The sequence below is a fragment of the Egretta garzetta genome, unplaced genomic scaffold (assembly GCF_000687185.1).
Source record: "Egretta garzetta isolate BGI_Z169 unplaced genomic scaffold, ASM68718v1 scaffold384, whole genome shotgun sequence".
Taxonomy (NCBI): domain Eukaryota; kingdom Metazoa; phylum Chordata; class Aves; order Pelecaniformes; family Ardeidae; genus Egretta; species Egretta garzetta.
In genome coordinates this window covers 2,142,966-2,157,491 of record NW_009259496.1, presented here as the reverse complement: position 1 = coordinate 2,157,491, position 14,526 = coordinate 2,142,966, and the positions used below count along the sequence as shown (strand labels likewise).

At 44.3% G+C, this 14,526-nt stretch overlaps 1 protein-coding gene across 1 annotated transcript in view; it reads left to right on the top strand.

The window, feature by feature from the left end:
* DCC (DCC netrin 1 receptor) overlaps positions 1–14,526 on the top strand; it is a 371,781-nt gene that overhangs the window by 20,876 nt on the left and 336,379 nt on the right. The window contains exons 7-8 of the mRNA XM_009637419.1: positions 9,814–9,964; positions 10,327–10,463. Of these exons, the coding sequence (XP_009635714.1) occupies positions 9,814–9,964; positions 10,327–10,463 (288 nt within the window). The remainder of the gene's footprint in view (positions 1–9,813; positions 9,965–10,326; positions 10,464–14,526) is intronic.

Below are 14,526 nucleotides of genomic sequence, written 5' to 3'. Positions count from 1 at the left end.
CCCAGGGAAGGGGTCGAGTCCCCACCCCTGGGGGGATTTAACAGCCGGGCAGCCGAGGTGCTGAGGGCCAGGGTTTGGGGGTGGGATGGCAGGGGTAGGGGAACGGTTGGGCTGGGAGAGCTTAAAGGGCTTTTGCAACCTAAACAATTCTGTGATTCTAACATATGAAGAATTAGTAAAGTTCAGGGTACAAATGCTTTTCAGATATAACTGAAACAATATTACTATGAATGGGTGAAAGTGGTAGTACTTGTTTCGATATTTACAAGGCAGGAAAGTGGAAAAAATTGTTTTTTAAAAATATGTGCTTGTATGTATGGCATTGATTATTTAAAGATACTTCTGTATTTAAAAAAAAAAATAAAAATTAGTACTGTCTTGACACGAGTGGCTTAAAAAGCTTGTCCAAAACCTGATGTTTCCAGGTCATTACATCCAGAAAAAAAAAAAAAAGAAAGTAGCTTCTGGAGGAGGTGAGAAATTCTCAGGTCTGTTAATTCTTGACCATAAATTTTGAACACTGAAGTTTCCACTGGTCTGGAAGAAACCAATGTGATGAGTACCTGATGGTCTGTCAGGCTGGCATCTTTGAGAGACAAAATAATAGGATGGGCCACAGAATTAAAACCAGTCCATATCAGCGTATGAAAACAGATGATGTCAGCATAACTGGGGGTGATGACTTCCATCGTTATAGTGGCTTGCTGGGAAGATTTCTTGCATAAGACATTAGAGAAGTTTAAAATCTATGTTTTAGATGACCTCTAAAAGTCCCTTCCAACCCAAAACATGCTATGATTCTAGGAATGTAGCATCCATGTGGCTAGATCAGATCGGTAGCCGTCAAGTCTCCAAATAGAAATGGTTGCTGAGCAGGTGCTTTTATTTTTTTTTTTTTATTTGGAGTCCTCACTAAGAGGCAGGGTTGGTTATATATTCTTGATCCCCTACTCTTTAATATACCATAGAACAATAAAACCACTGTTGAAGGCGTATGCACGTATCACAGAGGTGGTAAATACTGAAGAATGCGGATGACTAAGCAGAACTTTTATCAATGGGGCAGAATTAAAAAAAAAAAAGAATATTTTGATGTGATTGGTCCTATTGGCCATATGATAGGACAGCCTTGGGGCTGGAGGAAATGCTCTCCTGTGAGAAATCTTGGAGGTTCATCTGGAGTAATCGGCAGAATAAGGGTGAAACAGTACTGGGAGAGAGGCTGGTGAGATCCTGGTGAGGATAACGCCAGTGGTGGCTGGGACGTGGTGTGGGAGAGGTGGGACTTCTGTGCTGAGGTCAGTGTGCCGTAGTGTGTCTGACTTGCAGCCCTGTTTTCAGAATCGTTGCAGGAGGTTTGGAGGAGGCTTAGAGAATGGTCATAAAAATTATTTAAAAGATTGTTCCGTTTACCATTTGAAAGCTATGAATCAGTTTGGGGCTGCCACTTGTTCCTAAAAGTTGACTAAGCTCATCTTTGGAAACTTTTTTAAAATTATTTTTAATTTTTCAACTCCAACCAGACTAGGACTAGGAGTAAAACCTCTCTTCTCTCCAGTTATATTCATAGGGCCGCATCAAAAATCTTACATTATGTTCTTCTCTGGATTTAGTTACTACCTGAATCAAACCACTGCTCTTTAATTGCTTGTGTCTTTGCACCTCAAGGCAACCGATGTAGGTCTTTGCACTGATGTAGGCCTAAAATAATATCTGCCAAAGCTCTGCTGCTTGGCTGAAAGGAAGAGCATAAATGTGTTGCTACTTTCTCGCCTCCACTCTCTTCTCCGTTTTCGGGGAAGATGATGATGTAGTCATGGAGCAGTTCCTCATTCTGTTTCAATTTTGCCTCTAAAAATTTAATGGCTAGAGAAAAAGCTTCCTCCTTTTGTCTTGTAAATACAAACTAGCTAAGTCCCTTCTCTACCCCTGCAGTAATAAATTTTATATTATTCTTTTACCTCAGGATCTCAAAGAACAAGTCAAAGGGCTGTAAATATTTTTGTCTTCATTATGGATGAGGAAACCGAGCGTCTTGCAAGAAATCATCATTAAAGCTAGAAATAGGACCCCTGATGTATCGTCTCGTGTTCCAGCAGCGACTTGGCACAGTTTTCCTTGCACTTTAGTTAATGTATTTCGAAGTTACTACAGTAAGAAGGATGTCTTATCGCCCCGATCCGTGTCAGCGCTAATGTTACAAACTTTGTGTCCTTAGTACTTCTGCGCTCCTGGTCCTGTTGCATCCCAGAGCTCTGCTGAGCCGGGCTTGCTTTTTTTTGGGGAGGGGAGGGCAGAAGCAGAAAAATCCTAGCAAGGGGGCTGGGAGGAGGTGGAGGCAAAAAAAAGCAAAATCCCGAAGTAGTCACTGCGTTCTGGTTATACATTTTAATGCGTTCCATATATTGAGAGATCGGTATCATTTTAATGACAGATTCCTCTACCACTGTTCACACATAACCCTTGCGTTCTCGTTGGGATTAAGTGTTCAGCCTCTAGGCATGATGGTGAGATCAGCTTGGGGAATTTTGCTGGCCTTCCGTCACTGTCAGCAGAGAGCAAAATTGGGTTTGATTTGGTATAAATTGTTATCTCTTCTAATCGAATTTAGAAATGTGACTATGAACACTTAGAGATATTCAGTCACATCAGTGTCACATTAAAGGCGTCTCGGTTCTGCAATTTGCAATATAAAAACTGCTGCAATAAAAAAATAAAATTGTACCGGCAAAGTACAATATTATCCAAATACGTTGAGAAAGGTTTTCATGGGTATGACATGATGGGAGCTTGTTGTCAATTGAACAACACTTACAAATGCAGCGTAGCACAAAGTAGCTCAGCACAGTGAGATGCCTACACCAGGATGCAACGCGTTTCTATGAAAGCGTTTCCTTTTTTTTTCTCTATATAGAATATAGGCAAAATACTACAGTAATGTTCTTCTTGAGTGCTGAAGAGCTGTATCTGTATGGCTGAATCCAAGTGAACTCCTTGCAACTTGGTTTTCCTTGGAAGACAGAAATGGCATCGTCTTGGGTTCTACTTGCTTAAGACCAATTTGGTATGAGAGTTAAATGCATCCACAATGCTTATCAGTGCATATTGACAGAAATCTGAGGGGCTGTTGAGAGGACGATCGCTGATTGACTATAAAATACGCTGGTAAAACATGACAGAAGCTATGCCTTTAACATGACGAAACAATAATTCAGGATCTTTCATAGAATCATAGAATGCTTTGGGTTGGAAGGAACCCCCAGAGGTCACCCAGCCCAACCCCCCTGCAGGAGCAGGGACACCTTGAACCACATCAGGTTGCTCACAGCCCCGGCCAACCTGGCCTGGAATGTTCCCAGGGATGGGGCCTCCACCCCCTCTCCGGGCAACCCGACCCAATGTTTTCCTTCTGCAGAATATCTATGTATGTCCTTAGCTCCATCACAAACTGTCTCAATTACTCCATTAACCATCTATAAAAAGGAGATAAAAGGACTTATCCTAATAAGGCTTTGTGAAGGTATATATGTCATCTATATATATTTGTTAACGGTTGGACTTGATGATCTTAAAGGTCTTTTCCAACCTAAACAATTCTATGATTCTGCATTTTTTTTTTTTGCAAATAGTGTGGTATTCTCAAATATCAGTCTAATGGGGAGTATAGAAATCACATACCCATCTGCAAATCCGATTTGCGTTTTTGAATTTCAACTATGTGTCATTGATTTAATGAGCATGGAAAATATGTGTATAGCTGCACCTCATTACTGCACATTGTGTGCTCCAGAAAAACGCTAAATACGAAGCGAGAGGTTTTTGTGTTGTTTGGGGAAAATAGGTTCTTACAGCTCACCGCTTTATAATTGGTTTTAGGTATATCTGTTCATTCTTAAACATTAATATGTAAAATAAAATCAAGAGATGCCAGCAATGTGCTAGGTGCTCTGCAGGCTGGGAGGTCCGTGTAGCCCTTGCTTCCAGCCTAGGTGCTGGTCCAGCATCGGGCTCTGAGCGTGAGTGTTGGATGGGGGTCTACCTGCCTATAGGTGGGAGCAGCTTGGTCCCAATTGAGCAGTTGGCTTCACAGAATCTCAGCATGGCCAGGGCTGGAAGGGAATCCTGGAGCTCACCCAGTGCCACCCCCCTGCCCAAGCAGGCTCACCCAGAGCAGGGGGCACAGGACAGCGTCCAGGCGGGGGTTGAAGATCTCCAAAGAAGGAGACTCCACAGCCCCCCTGGGCAGCCTGGGCCAGGGCTCGGGCACCCTCCAAGTCAATGAGATCCCCTCTCAGTCTTCTCTTCTCCAGGCTAAACAAGCCCAGCTCCCTCAGCCTTTCCTCGTAGGGGAGATGCTCCAGTCCCCTCATCATCTTTGTAGCCCTTCTTTGGACTCTCTCTAGGAGTTCCTCATCCTTCTTGAACTGGGGAGCCCAGAACTGGACACAGCACTCCAGATGAGGTCTCACCGGGGCAGAGTAGAGGGGGAGGAGAACCTCCCTCGCCCTGCTGGCCATGGTCCTCTTAATGCACCATAAAAAGCTATTGCTGAAAAAGACCAAGAGTTGTTCGGTCCTGTCCCCATAGATGGGGGCATCACAATGCTGAGCTCAGACATTTTGGTGTTGAAGAGATTAAATCATGGCTGAAATGAAGTCGGTGCCTCTGACGGAGCCAGGGCTTCATGCAAAGTATTTCCCATCTGCCAAAGCTAGTCCAGAGTTGGTTGATTACGTTGGCTTGATTATGGTGTACCAGTACCTTGTCAGGGAGAATGCGCTGAGTGCTCCTTAATCAAGTGGAGAAGGGAATAACAAGACCTTGGATATCGCTATAATCAAGGCTGGGTGCCTGCCTGAAGAATGCACTTTATTCAAACACGCTTTTGCACTCGGGATGGGTGTGATTCTGTGGCCTGTCTTGCACAAGAAACAAGATGCAATGGCTCTTTAGTTTTAAAATCTCCCACTCATTTTTCCTTCTTCTCTCATGTAAAAATCTAATTTGATGGCCTGATTTTTTTTTTATGCTTCTCAGCTGGAAATAACTGATTGCACTGGGGCAACAGTGAGGAGCTTTCTCAGACAAGTCTGAACCAGCTTCTGAAATTGCTGCCTGTGCACTAGACAGGTACCGCTGCCTTAAGCTCCCCAAAAGGCCTGATTTCCATGCAAGATCTGTTGGGTCACCGATATTTGTTTTATTTTTCCCCTCCACCAAGCATAAGTCAGTTGGACTTGATGATCGTAAAGGTCTTTTCCAACCTAGACGATTCTATGATTCTATGAAACTGTAGCACCTTCAGTATACCACTCTCCTGTAGAGTTCTCCAGTCTGTGGTCCCATAGACTTCTTGGTCAATGAATTCTTTTAACATCCACCACCATTCCCTTCTTCAAGTAGGATCTCTGCTCTGAGAGGAAATAGTGGATGCCCACCTTAAGGAACGGGTGCCTTTGGAGACTCCTTGGTTCCTTGTACGGTTATGGTTAAGTAATTGTAGCGTCAGCTAACGCCACCTTCCACATCCTAGTTACTGAGCTCTGATTTTAGACCACCTCTTTTTTTTTTTTTTTTTTTTTTTTTTTTTGCTTGGAAGGTGGTACAAAGCCAGAGGTTGCAATATGCCAACTTTAATACGATAGCACATCAGTCCTCCTTACTGAGTGCTCATGGGGAAATGAGCGTTTCGTGTCGTGAAAGCTGCGGTTTTGCTTTCCCATGCTTGAACAAGGTGTGTGAATGATTCCATCCAGACCCCTCTGGTAGTAAAACTGGTGCGAGCCTGTACTGTACAGACATAGGGACGGGCTGTGGCTGTGATTTCTGGGGGCTGGGTTCAGCGCAGGTGATGCTGACTGCCACCAGCTGCCACCTCAGCCCTTGCTGGGGGCTTGCCTGAATAACGTGCAAGCGCTGATCCTCAGGGATTTGAAGCCACAACTCTCTCCCTCCTCCTGAGGTTCAAAAGGGCCAAGCGCAAGGTCCTGCCCCTGAGTCGGGGTAACCCCTGGTATCCATACAGGCTGGGGGAAGAAAGGATGGAGAGCAGCCCTGCCCAGAGGGACTTGGGGGTGCTGGTGGATGAAAAGCTGGGCATGAGCCGGCCATGGGCGCTGGCAGCTCAGAAGCCAACCCTACCCTGGGCTGCATCAGGAGAAGCGTGGCCAGCGTCGACCGAGGGCTGGAGCCCCTCTGCTCTGAGGCCAGGCTGGGAGGGTTGGGGGTGTTCAGCCTGGAGAAGAGAAGGCTGCGGGCAGAGCTGAGTGCGGCCGGTCAGGGCTTCAAGGGGGCCCAGAGGAAAGGGGGGGACAAGCTTTTTAGTAGGGCCAGCTGGGACAGGACAAGGGGGGATGGCTTTAAACTGAAGCAGGGTAGGTTTAGACTGGGTCTAAGGAAGAAATGTTTCACGATGAGGGTGGTGAAACCCTGGCAGGGGTTGCCCGGAGAGGGGGTGGAGGCCCCATCCCTGGGAACATTCCAGGCCAGGTTGGCCGGGGCTGTGCGCAACCTGATGTGGTTGAAGGTGTCCCTGCTGCTGCAGGGGGCTTGGGCTGGGTGACCTCTGGGGGTCCCTTCCCACCCAAACCATTCTATGATTCTATTATTTTCTGAACAGGTTAAGTTATTTTTTTTTTCCTTCCTGTGACAGATATTTGTTTTTCCAGCTTTCTCTGTGGCTGGAAGCTCTTAACTTGGCTGTACCCTCCACTCCCTATTCAACTAGAAATCAAGCAGCAAAATGTTGTTTTACATCTGACGTGCGCGGTTTCCATCCACTTGTCAAGCTGCGTTTCCGGATGAAAGAGGGACGTGGAGAAGATGCCACCTTTTCCGCTACCAGCTCTATTATTAGGGAGTTCAGAAAAGTTCAAATACAGGCTTGGGCTTTTGTTTGTGAGTCTTGAACGGAGGAAGAGATGGAAATGGTGAAGAGCAGGCGGCAGCAGTGCTATGGCAGGGGACGGGACCCTCTCTCTCCTCCAGGCAACGGGGCGTTTCTCTGCAGTAGCCGGCCCAAAGCACTGCCACGCTGCAGGCACGGTTGGCTGCTGGAGGCGAAAGGAGCCATCCTAAATGACAATAAATATCGGAAATGGGGGCTAAGCAAGCAACGAGATGATGATTAAATGTAGGCTTTAGCAGGGATAAAAGCAGATACACGATACAGGGATGTGTAGTAGTGGTATTTTCTCATGCTGAAATGATATGAAGCTACCCGTTCAATAAATAAAAAAAAATTGGAAATGCGTTTTTAGACTAAAGCACTTTTGATTATTTTAGATTAATTATAGGATCCCAAAATGGTAATTAAAAATGTTTGCCTAGCTGTGAGTTCCTCCTCTGTCATCTGCCATTATGGTCTAAATATTTGAGACCCAGTTTGGTGTCGGGTAGTGACTTCCCTCTCCCAGTGTTCAGCAATTTGTCGCGTCGATGCCCTCTTGGTTTAACCTTGGCCTTGGCTCTTGGTCTAGTGGAGGCCCCATCCCTGGGAACATTCAAGGCCAGGTTGGATGGGGCTCTGAGCAACCTGATCTAGTTAGCAGTGTCCCTGCTCACTGCAGGGGGGTTGGACTAGATGACCACTAGTGGTCCCTTCCAACCCTAAACATTCTATGATTCTATGATTCTATGATCTGCCTGTGTTACCTTAATGCTCACAGCTTTGTTTTAATTGGGATTTTCATTCAGTTATGTCCCTTGGGCACATGCAAATTTTTGCCAAATTACAGGTGAGAGTCAAAATCCCAACTAAAATATTGTTGGGCTTCATCTTGCTTGAATTATGGCATTGCTTTAATCTGCGCTAGTAATTAACTGAGCTTCAGATTGTTGACAGGGTTGTAATGGAAATGTTCTTGGCGTTGGAGGAGTTAAGACAACAGCGACGTCTCGTTGTTTGTGGTCTCAAACATAAATTATTTCACATCACTGTGAAATACCAATGTGCTCTCCTGCTTTTTTCCAAGCAGAGAACAGCAACGCGTATTGAGCTACTTTTGTGTGGTTTAGGATTTTTCAGCTTTGTCTAATATCTGGCTTATACGAGCTCTGGAATTCCATTTATTCCAGGATATTCAAAGAACCTTCTTAGCCAACTGTATTCTCCCAAAGTCGATGGTTTCAATTAGCAAGCATCTCCTTTTTCTCACTTCAAATTTCGTAGAATACCGGCTTGGAAAGGCAAGTCAGGGATCATCTGGTCCAACAAATTTAATCGTCATTAATGCCATTTTCCCTGTATTTTTATTGCTGTGCTTCTTAGCGCTGCTCACATCTTCCATCCGAGCTAGCATCCTCATCTTAATCTAAGACGACCTTTTTGTGATTTCAGAGCGAAGTGCTTTTGCAGGAATGGAGTCACTCCCGTATGAAGATCTGGATGCTATTTATGGTTTTACTTTGCTTTCTGGTTTTGCACATCTATTTTCATCTTTGGGCAACTGACTTGGGGCAGGGGAGGAAGCTTTGGGTTTCTGCTAGTCGGCTACCGTGTATTTAATTTTACATTTTAAGGTAATACACGTATTTGCGGTTATTGCAAGAGATGCTATGCAATTCCCAGGCGTCACCGTGATCAGCTAAGAACGTTGTCACAGATTGAAACTATTGAGTTGTGTGTGGTAACTTCTGCATCAGCCGGGCTTACTGATGGCTGCAAATTGCATGTCCATCTGGTTACGGGAAGAAGTTGAAATACGCTGTCGTCGTAAATCCATAACACAGGCACGCAGCGAGCCGCAGTTTCTTTCCACTTGTATGGGAGAAGCAGCTAATTACTTGGAGATGATCCTGGAAGATCTTGTAGTTGTTAATTTGGTGGGAATATTCATTTATATTGTGTAATTTCTTATGTTTGTGTCAGGAAACAAGGAGTAATGTTTAATGGCTGGAGTCCAGCACATTTGTTTCAACATCTGTGCTAAGAAAATGAAAGTCATTTTCGAGAAAAAGAACAGATTCATTAAAAAGCAAACAAACCCAACTGATTTCCTTGGCGTATGGTTCTGTTTGCTGGTATTTCTGGCGCCATGGCTGGGATTTGGGTCTAGGTTGTCACCTGGATGTGGGTTGTCCTCTGCTCGGTGGTGATCCACCCATGGCAGTCGGAGGCACTTAGGGAGATCAGCTCATCCTAAAGCTCAGCTCACTTGCCCACAGGTAGGTGTCTAGGGCCGTCAGCCAGCCTCCGACACATGGGGTGTCCATGTGGACACCTTCATCAGGCAAAGGAGAATTTGGGGCACTAATCTTTCTGCATATTCCTTCTCAATTCAGATTTTTCATTCTTAATTGTCTGGTTTTCCCTAAGTTGAAGCTTTTCTTGTCTTCTCTCACCTGCCATATTGATGAATGTCCCTCTTGCATCTCCAAAACGGCATCGTTAAGCCAGTACCACTCTTAACCTTACGTACATCTCTGTCTTCTCATACCATGACTCTGGTTTTCCAAGACCTGACTTCAATACCAGGCTACGAAGAGTCCTTTCTCACTTTTCCAAAAGCTGGTATTTTTCTGCCTTCAAATTGCTCCCTTGGGTTCAACCTGTAAGCAGCTCTAAGATTGCCATTTGATACACTTTTTATATGTCTGTGCCGTGATTTTTCTAGCTTTCCCATCAGTAAGAATTTGTGAAAGCTGTGGTCTCTTGGGTCCGTTACTGATCAGTTGGTTTATATTCCCCATTCCCCCACCCCCCCAAAAAGAATGTTGTGTTGTTTTGGTGGTGTGGATTTTTTTTTGGTTGGTTGTGGGTTTTTTTTTTTTTTTTTTTTTTATGGATGGTAACTGTCTCTCTTGCTCTCGTAGATCCAGGTTTGCACAGGCAGCAGTTTTTCCTGCAGCGCCCGTCGAACGTGGTGGCCATGGAAGGGAAGGATGCCGTTCTGGAGTGCTGCGTTTCTGGGTACCCCCCTCCCACCTTCACGTGGCTGCGAGGAGATGAAGTGCTCCCCGTCAGGTAGCTCAGTCCTTCGCGGGTCACGTATCTAACGCTTCGTTTCCTAGAGTAAAGTAAAGGCAAGCCACCAAGCAATGCTTGAAATTCAGTGGGGTGGACTTGGAGGCCATGAGGTTTTCCTCCTAAATAATAATGAGACTAGACACATCTCGTAACCTGCTGCTATAACTCCTCGCTGCACCGAAGCCGAGGGTGGAATTTGATCATAAATGTCACCTGGCTGGTATTTGAAATGGAAGCGTAAAGCTATTACCAGCAAAAATCACAGCTGAGAATTACTTAGAGCGTAATTTACTGTGGGTATTTTTCTAGATAGAGCGAGCACCTCAACACATTGTGGACATGCCTTATCAATGTTTCAGGTCCAAAAAGTATTCGTTACTGGCTGGCAGTAACCTGCTCATATCGAACGTGACTGACGACGATTCTGGGATGTACACGTGCGTCGTCACCTACAAAAACGAGAACAGCAGCGGCTCTGCGGAGCTGTCAGTGATGGGTGAGTAGATGAACTGCGCCTGCTTTGCTTTGCCAAGAGCACTTTTAATTATTCCCTTTTCCAGAATGACTTAATTTTCAGGACTCCCCATAACTGCAGACTGTACCAGTCCCTTCCCTGCTTTGATCAGGTATTCGCACCCAGGGAAACCAGGTCCTGTAAATCTTTGAATACCTCCCACTGTTCCCGGTGGCCTCGCTGTTGCCGCACATCTTATGGTATCAGATGCTAATTGCCTACTGCCTTCCGTACACGGTCCTTTCCTTTTATTTCTCCTTCCCGAAGTCTTATTTTTGGCATTACAGTCGATGTCCCCGTTGTGCTCGATGTCAAGCACAGTGGGTTGAAAATCACATTTGTAGCTGCTTGCTTTTTTTTGTTGTGAACACTCAATGTTCTAAGATAAGAAAAAAATCAATGTGTTGAGCGTCTTCTCTCTAAATTAACAGAAGTCCAAGGGAATTCATGGAAGTCCTCACTCAGCAGCGATGCTCTGAGGGCTCCCACTTAAATCTTAGGCAAGCGCCTTCCCGACAGAACCTTCTTTCCCCCACGCTGCTTCCTCGTGGCAAAAATGAATGGAATCCACAATATGTTTAAATCTAATAGCTGCTTTTTTTACCTTTTTTTTCCTTATTTAAACCATTGAACAATAGCAGACTACATTAGCGTTACTCAGTCAGATCTAAAGAATGCCGTAGTTAATACTTAGTCAAACAATAACATATTTGAATGCGCTGTGCATTTTACATTCTGGCTTTAAAGCTTAGGCGTGAAGAACACTTTCATTAGTGAATAGAGCCTTAATTTGGATTATAGGATATTCAGTGCTGGTATAACAATATCCTTTTATCGAGCCATAATAAAATATAATCATTACCGGTGATGGAGGGTTCAATTCTATTTCTTTAGGTACGTTAATGCAATACATTGTTTTACTGGATAAAAATAAAAACGCTGCTTTACAATTGTGGAAGTTAATTTATTATGGAATTGTTTTCACTCTAAGGAATCAAATACCGAAAAGGCAGGGAAGTTGTTGGGCAGTGTGCTTTATATATTTGCCTTGCTGAAAAGCGTTGGTTTCCCATCTAGCGTGCGGCAGGTGACTAATTGTCACTTGAGAAGTAGAAATAAATGATATTTCACCCCAACAACAGATTGCAATATCCATTGGGAAGAGCAAGTGTGGCTTGGAGGATCATCGCGGATGTTATTGCACAGATAGTTTCTGACTGTGCAGTCCTCATGAAAATTAATGGGAGTTTTGCATGGAAGTCCTTTATGTACCCTTTGAAAAATGTATTCCTGTCGGCGTTCAGTCTGCAATGCATCTAGCGTTGGCTTCGTTATGCCTTCTGCCCTAAGCGTGTCATGTAGAAATTAAAGGTACATAAATTTTCATGCACGTTGAGGGGTATGTGATGGCAATGTGACACGACTCTAAGGATGAATATAAGATGACGAATATAAGATGACTGTAAGAGAAGACAACAGAATGCCAAGGTAGCGCTACGGATGAAATTAGACACAAAAATGAGCGATGCCGCAATTGCTGATTCCCTGTGGTCTCCAGGGGAGACCGAACCTGTGTCGCCATGGCACAACACGATTGTATTCGCCCTGTTGGTAGATCAGAGATTTGTTTGGTAAAGTTTCTGTTCTCATACGGAAATCCCAGGTATGGAACAGTGGGGGGGGGAAACCAGAGCGGTAACTTAGGCACAGTAGCGATGCACATGTTGTCTTTTCATGAGTTAGATCGCTCGTTTGTGACAGACTTAACTGAAAAGGAGACACCGTGTTTGTCTGTGTTGTATTAATAACAGAAAATGTTCAAAGGATTCAAAAGAAATGATATGATTAAACTGGAGAAACGATGACGGCAATCCCCTGATACCTGTCTTCCCAGAGCCATATACCAGGGCTACCGGCTTGCTCAGAATCGGCTTATTTGTTGAATCCATCCTTACCAGTAGGAAACTCTCAAATGCACTAAAGTTCCCCATGTAATGGTTAGATCCCATAAACAGAATAATTAATTGTTTTATTTCTTCTTTGGCTAGATACAAATGCAGATATTTCTATGTGTTCCCTTAGAGTTACTGTGCTTATTTATTTAACAAACTATAAATTGCCCATCGGTATTTTCGTGCAAGACTCGCATTTTTTTTTTTTTTAATATTGTTGTAATTTTTTAATTGTTAATGTATCTGTAGCGCGAAGGGGGCCGAGACGTTCGCCGTCTGAGCGCAAAGCAATGTAACAGTCCAATAATGATCTCCTCTGAAGTCTGAGTAGACAACATCAGATCAAAGTTAGTTACATCACATGGTCGCAAGATGCTTTTGATCTTTTAAATAATGAGGCTTATTTGCAAGGGAGAGAGAGTGTTTCACAATGGAGGCCCTATGAGTTCTTTTAACGAGCTAAAAATAACCCTTTCTGTGTTGGACGTAGGCCTGCAATTGCAAGAGGGCAATGAATTTGCAAGAAGAGATCATGTCTTTTGTGGAATTAGAATTTTGTATCATGGCCTTTTGGCAATATTTTAGCCACGTCTCCCTGCGTATTGAAAATTAAAAGGTCTGATGTAGATTACCTGGTTACTGTATAAATCAGCAGCATGCTCGGTAGCTTTAGAGAGCTTAGCATTTAAACAAACGTTGGAAGACGATTTAAATGTGTTAACCAGTGTCAACTACACTTATTTTCTAAATATTTTCTAGTTTTCAGAAGTGTATTTTGGGCTCGTTCCCTTTTGGCCTCCGAGAGGTTTTTTTATGTAGCTTTTTTTGTTTCGTGTTTTGTTGAGCAAGACTGAAAGTCTGCTTAATAGTTTGAGCAAATAAACCCTCCTATGCCAACTCCCTGAATGTTCTCAAAGCGGCATAAATCTGGAAAACAGTTTTCCATAGCCTAAACCGACCTGGGGGATCTCGCTCTGATTGCAGCCCTGTTTGGCCGTGGGGTAAATGCCTGGGGTTTTGGGTCCTGGAAGAGATCTAATTCCATAACCCCAGTTTTCTGGAGGTGGTCATAGCTGAATTGGTAGATTTGCTGCTATGCTGTCATACGTCCTTCTTTACCTTCCTGCTTAGTATTTGGGCTGTCCCTTAACTGCCTCAAAGACCAAACCATAGCTCTAATCATGTTGATACGGCAGGGGAAGAGCATCACTGCTTCTGAAGTTGAGAGTTTTGTCAACCAATAAGTATATTCAGAATTTTACTATCCGTGCCTTCAAATCAGGCAGCTATTTTTAAATGGGTCAAGATTGAGGTAATACGTATTTATTTTTAATCTTCTCTTCCTAAAATGTCCGTGTCGCGAGTGCTGATTTAGGGTCCTGCTGACTCTGTTCATTTGTCGTGAATGAGTGACTGGGCACAGTTTGATTTAGGAGCTTAGAATTTACCTGTGACAAATCACAGGATTTGATTGTGATATTCAAATAGCACTCAGTCCTCAGTCAATTAACAAAGTGATTAGACAGAATTAATCAAAACAGTGACTTAGTTAAAGATCGGACGATGGCAAGGTTCACTCTATTACTACGTGGAAGAAGTAGGCGAAGGAAAATGAAGTGACGCTCGAGTTAGGGATTCACAGCGAGACCGTGGGTGCGGGAGATGAGGATGACCCTCCCGTTGAGTCACAAGGTTCAGAGCAGACCCCTTTGCTTTCTAAACTCCTTTTCAGAGGCTGTGGCTGGGTCCCATCTTAGTCTCAGACTTGGTCAATCTAAGGATAATTTTTTATATATATATATATATCTCTAGTAACAATGTAAGACTTGCTATGTAATTACCCAGAATCCTGGAATGGCAGGGGTTGGCAGGGCCCTTGGGAGCTCACCCAGTGCCACCCCCCTGCCCAAGCAGGCTCACCCAGAGCAGGGGGCACAGGACAGCATCCAGGCAGGGGTTGAAGATCTCCAGAGAAGGAGACTCCACAGCCCCCCTGGGCAGCCTGGGCCAGGGCGCGGGCACCCTCAAAGCCAACAAGTTCTTCCTCCCATTCACCTGGAACCTCTTCTGCTTCAGTTTGCGCCCATTCCCCT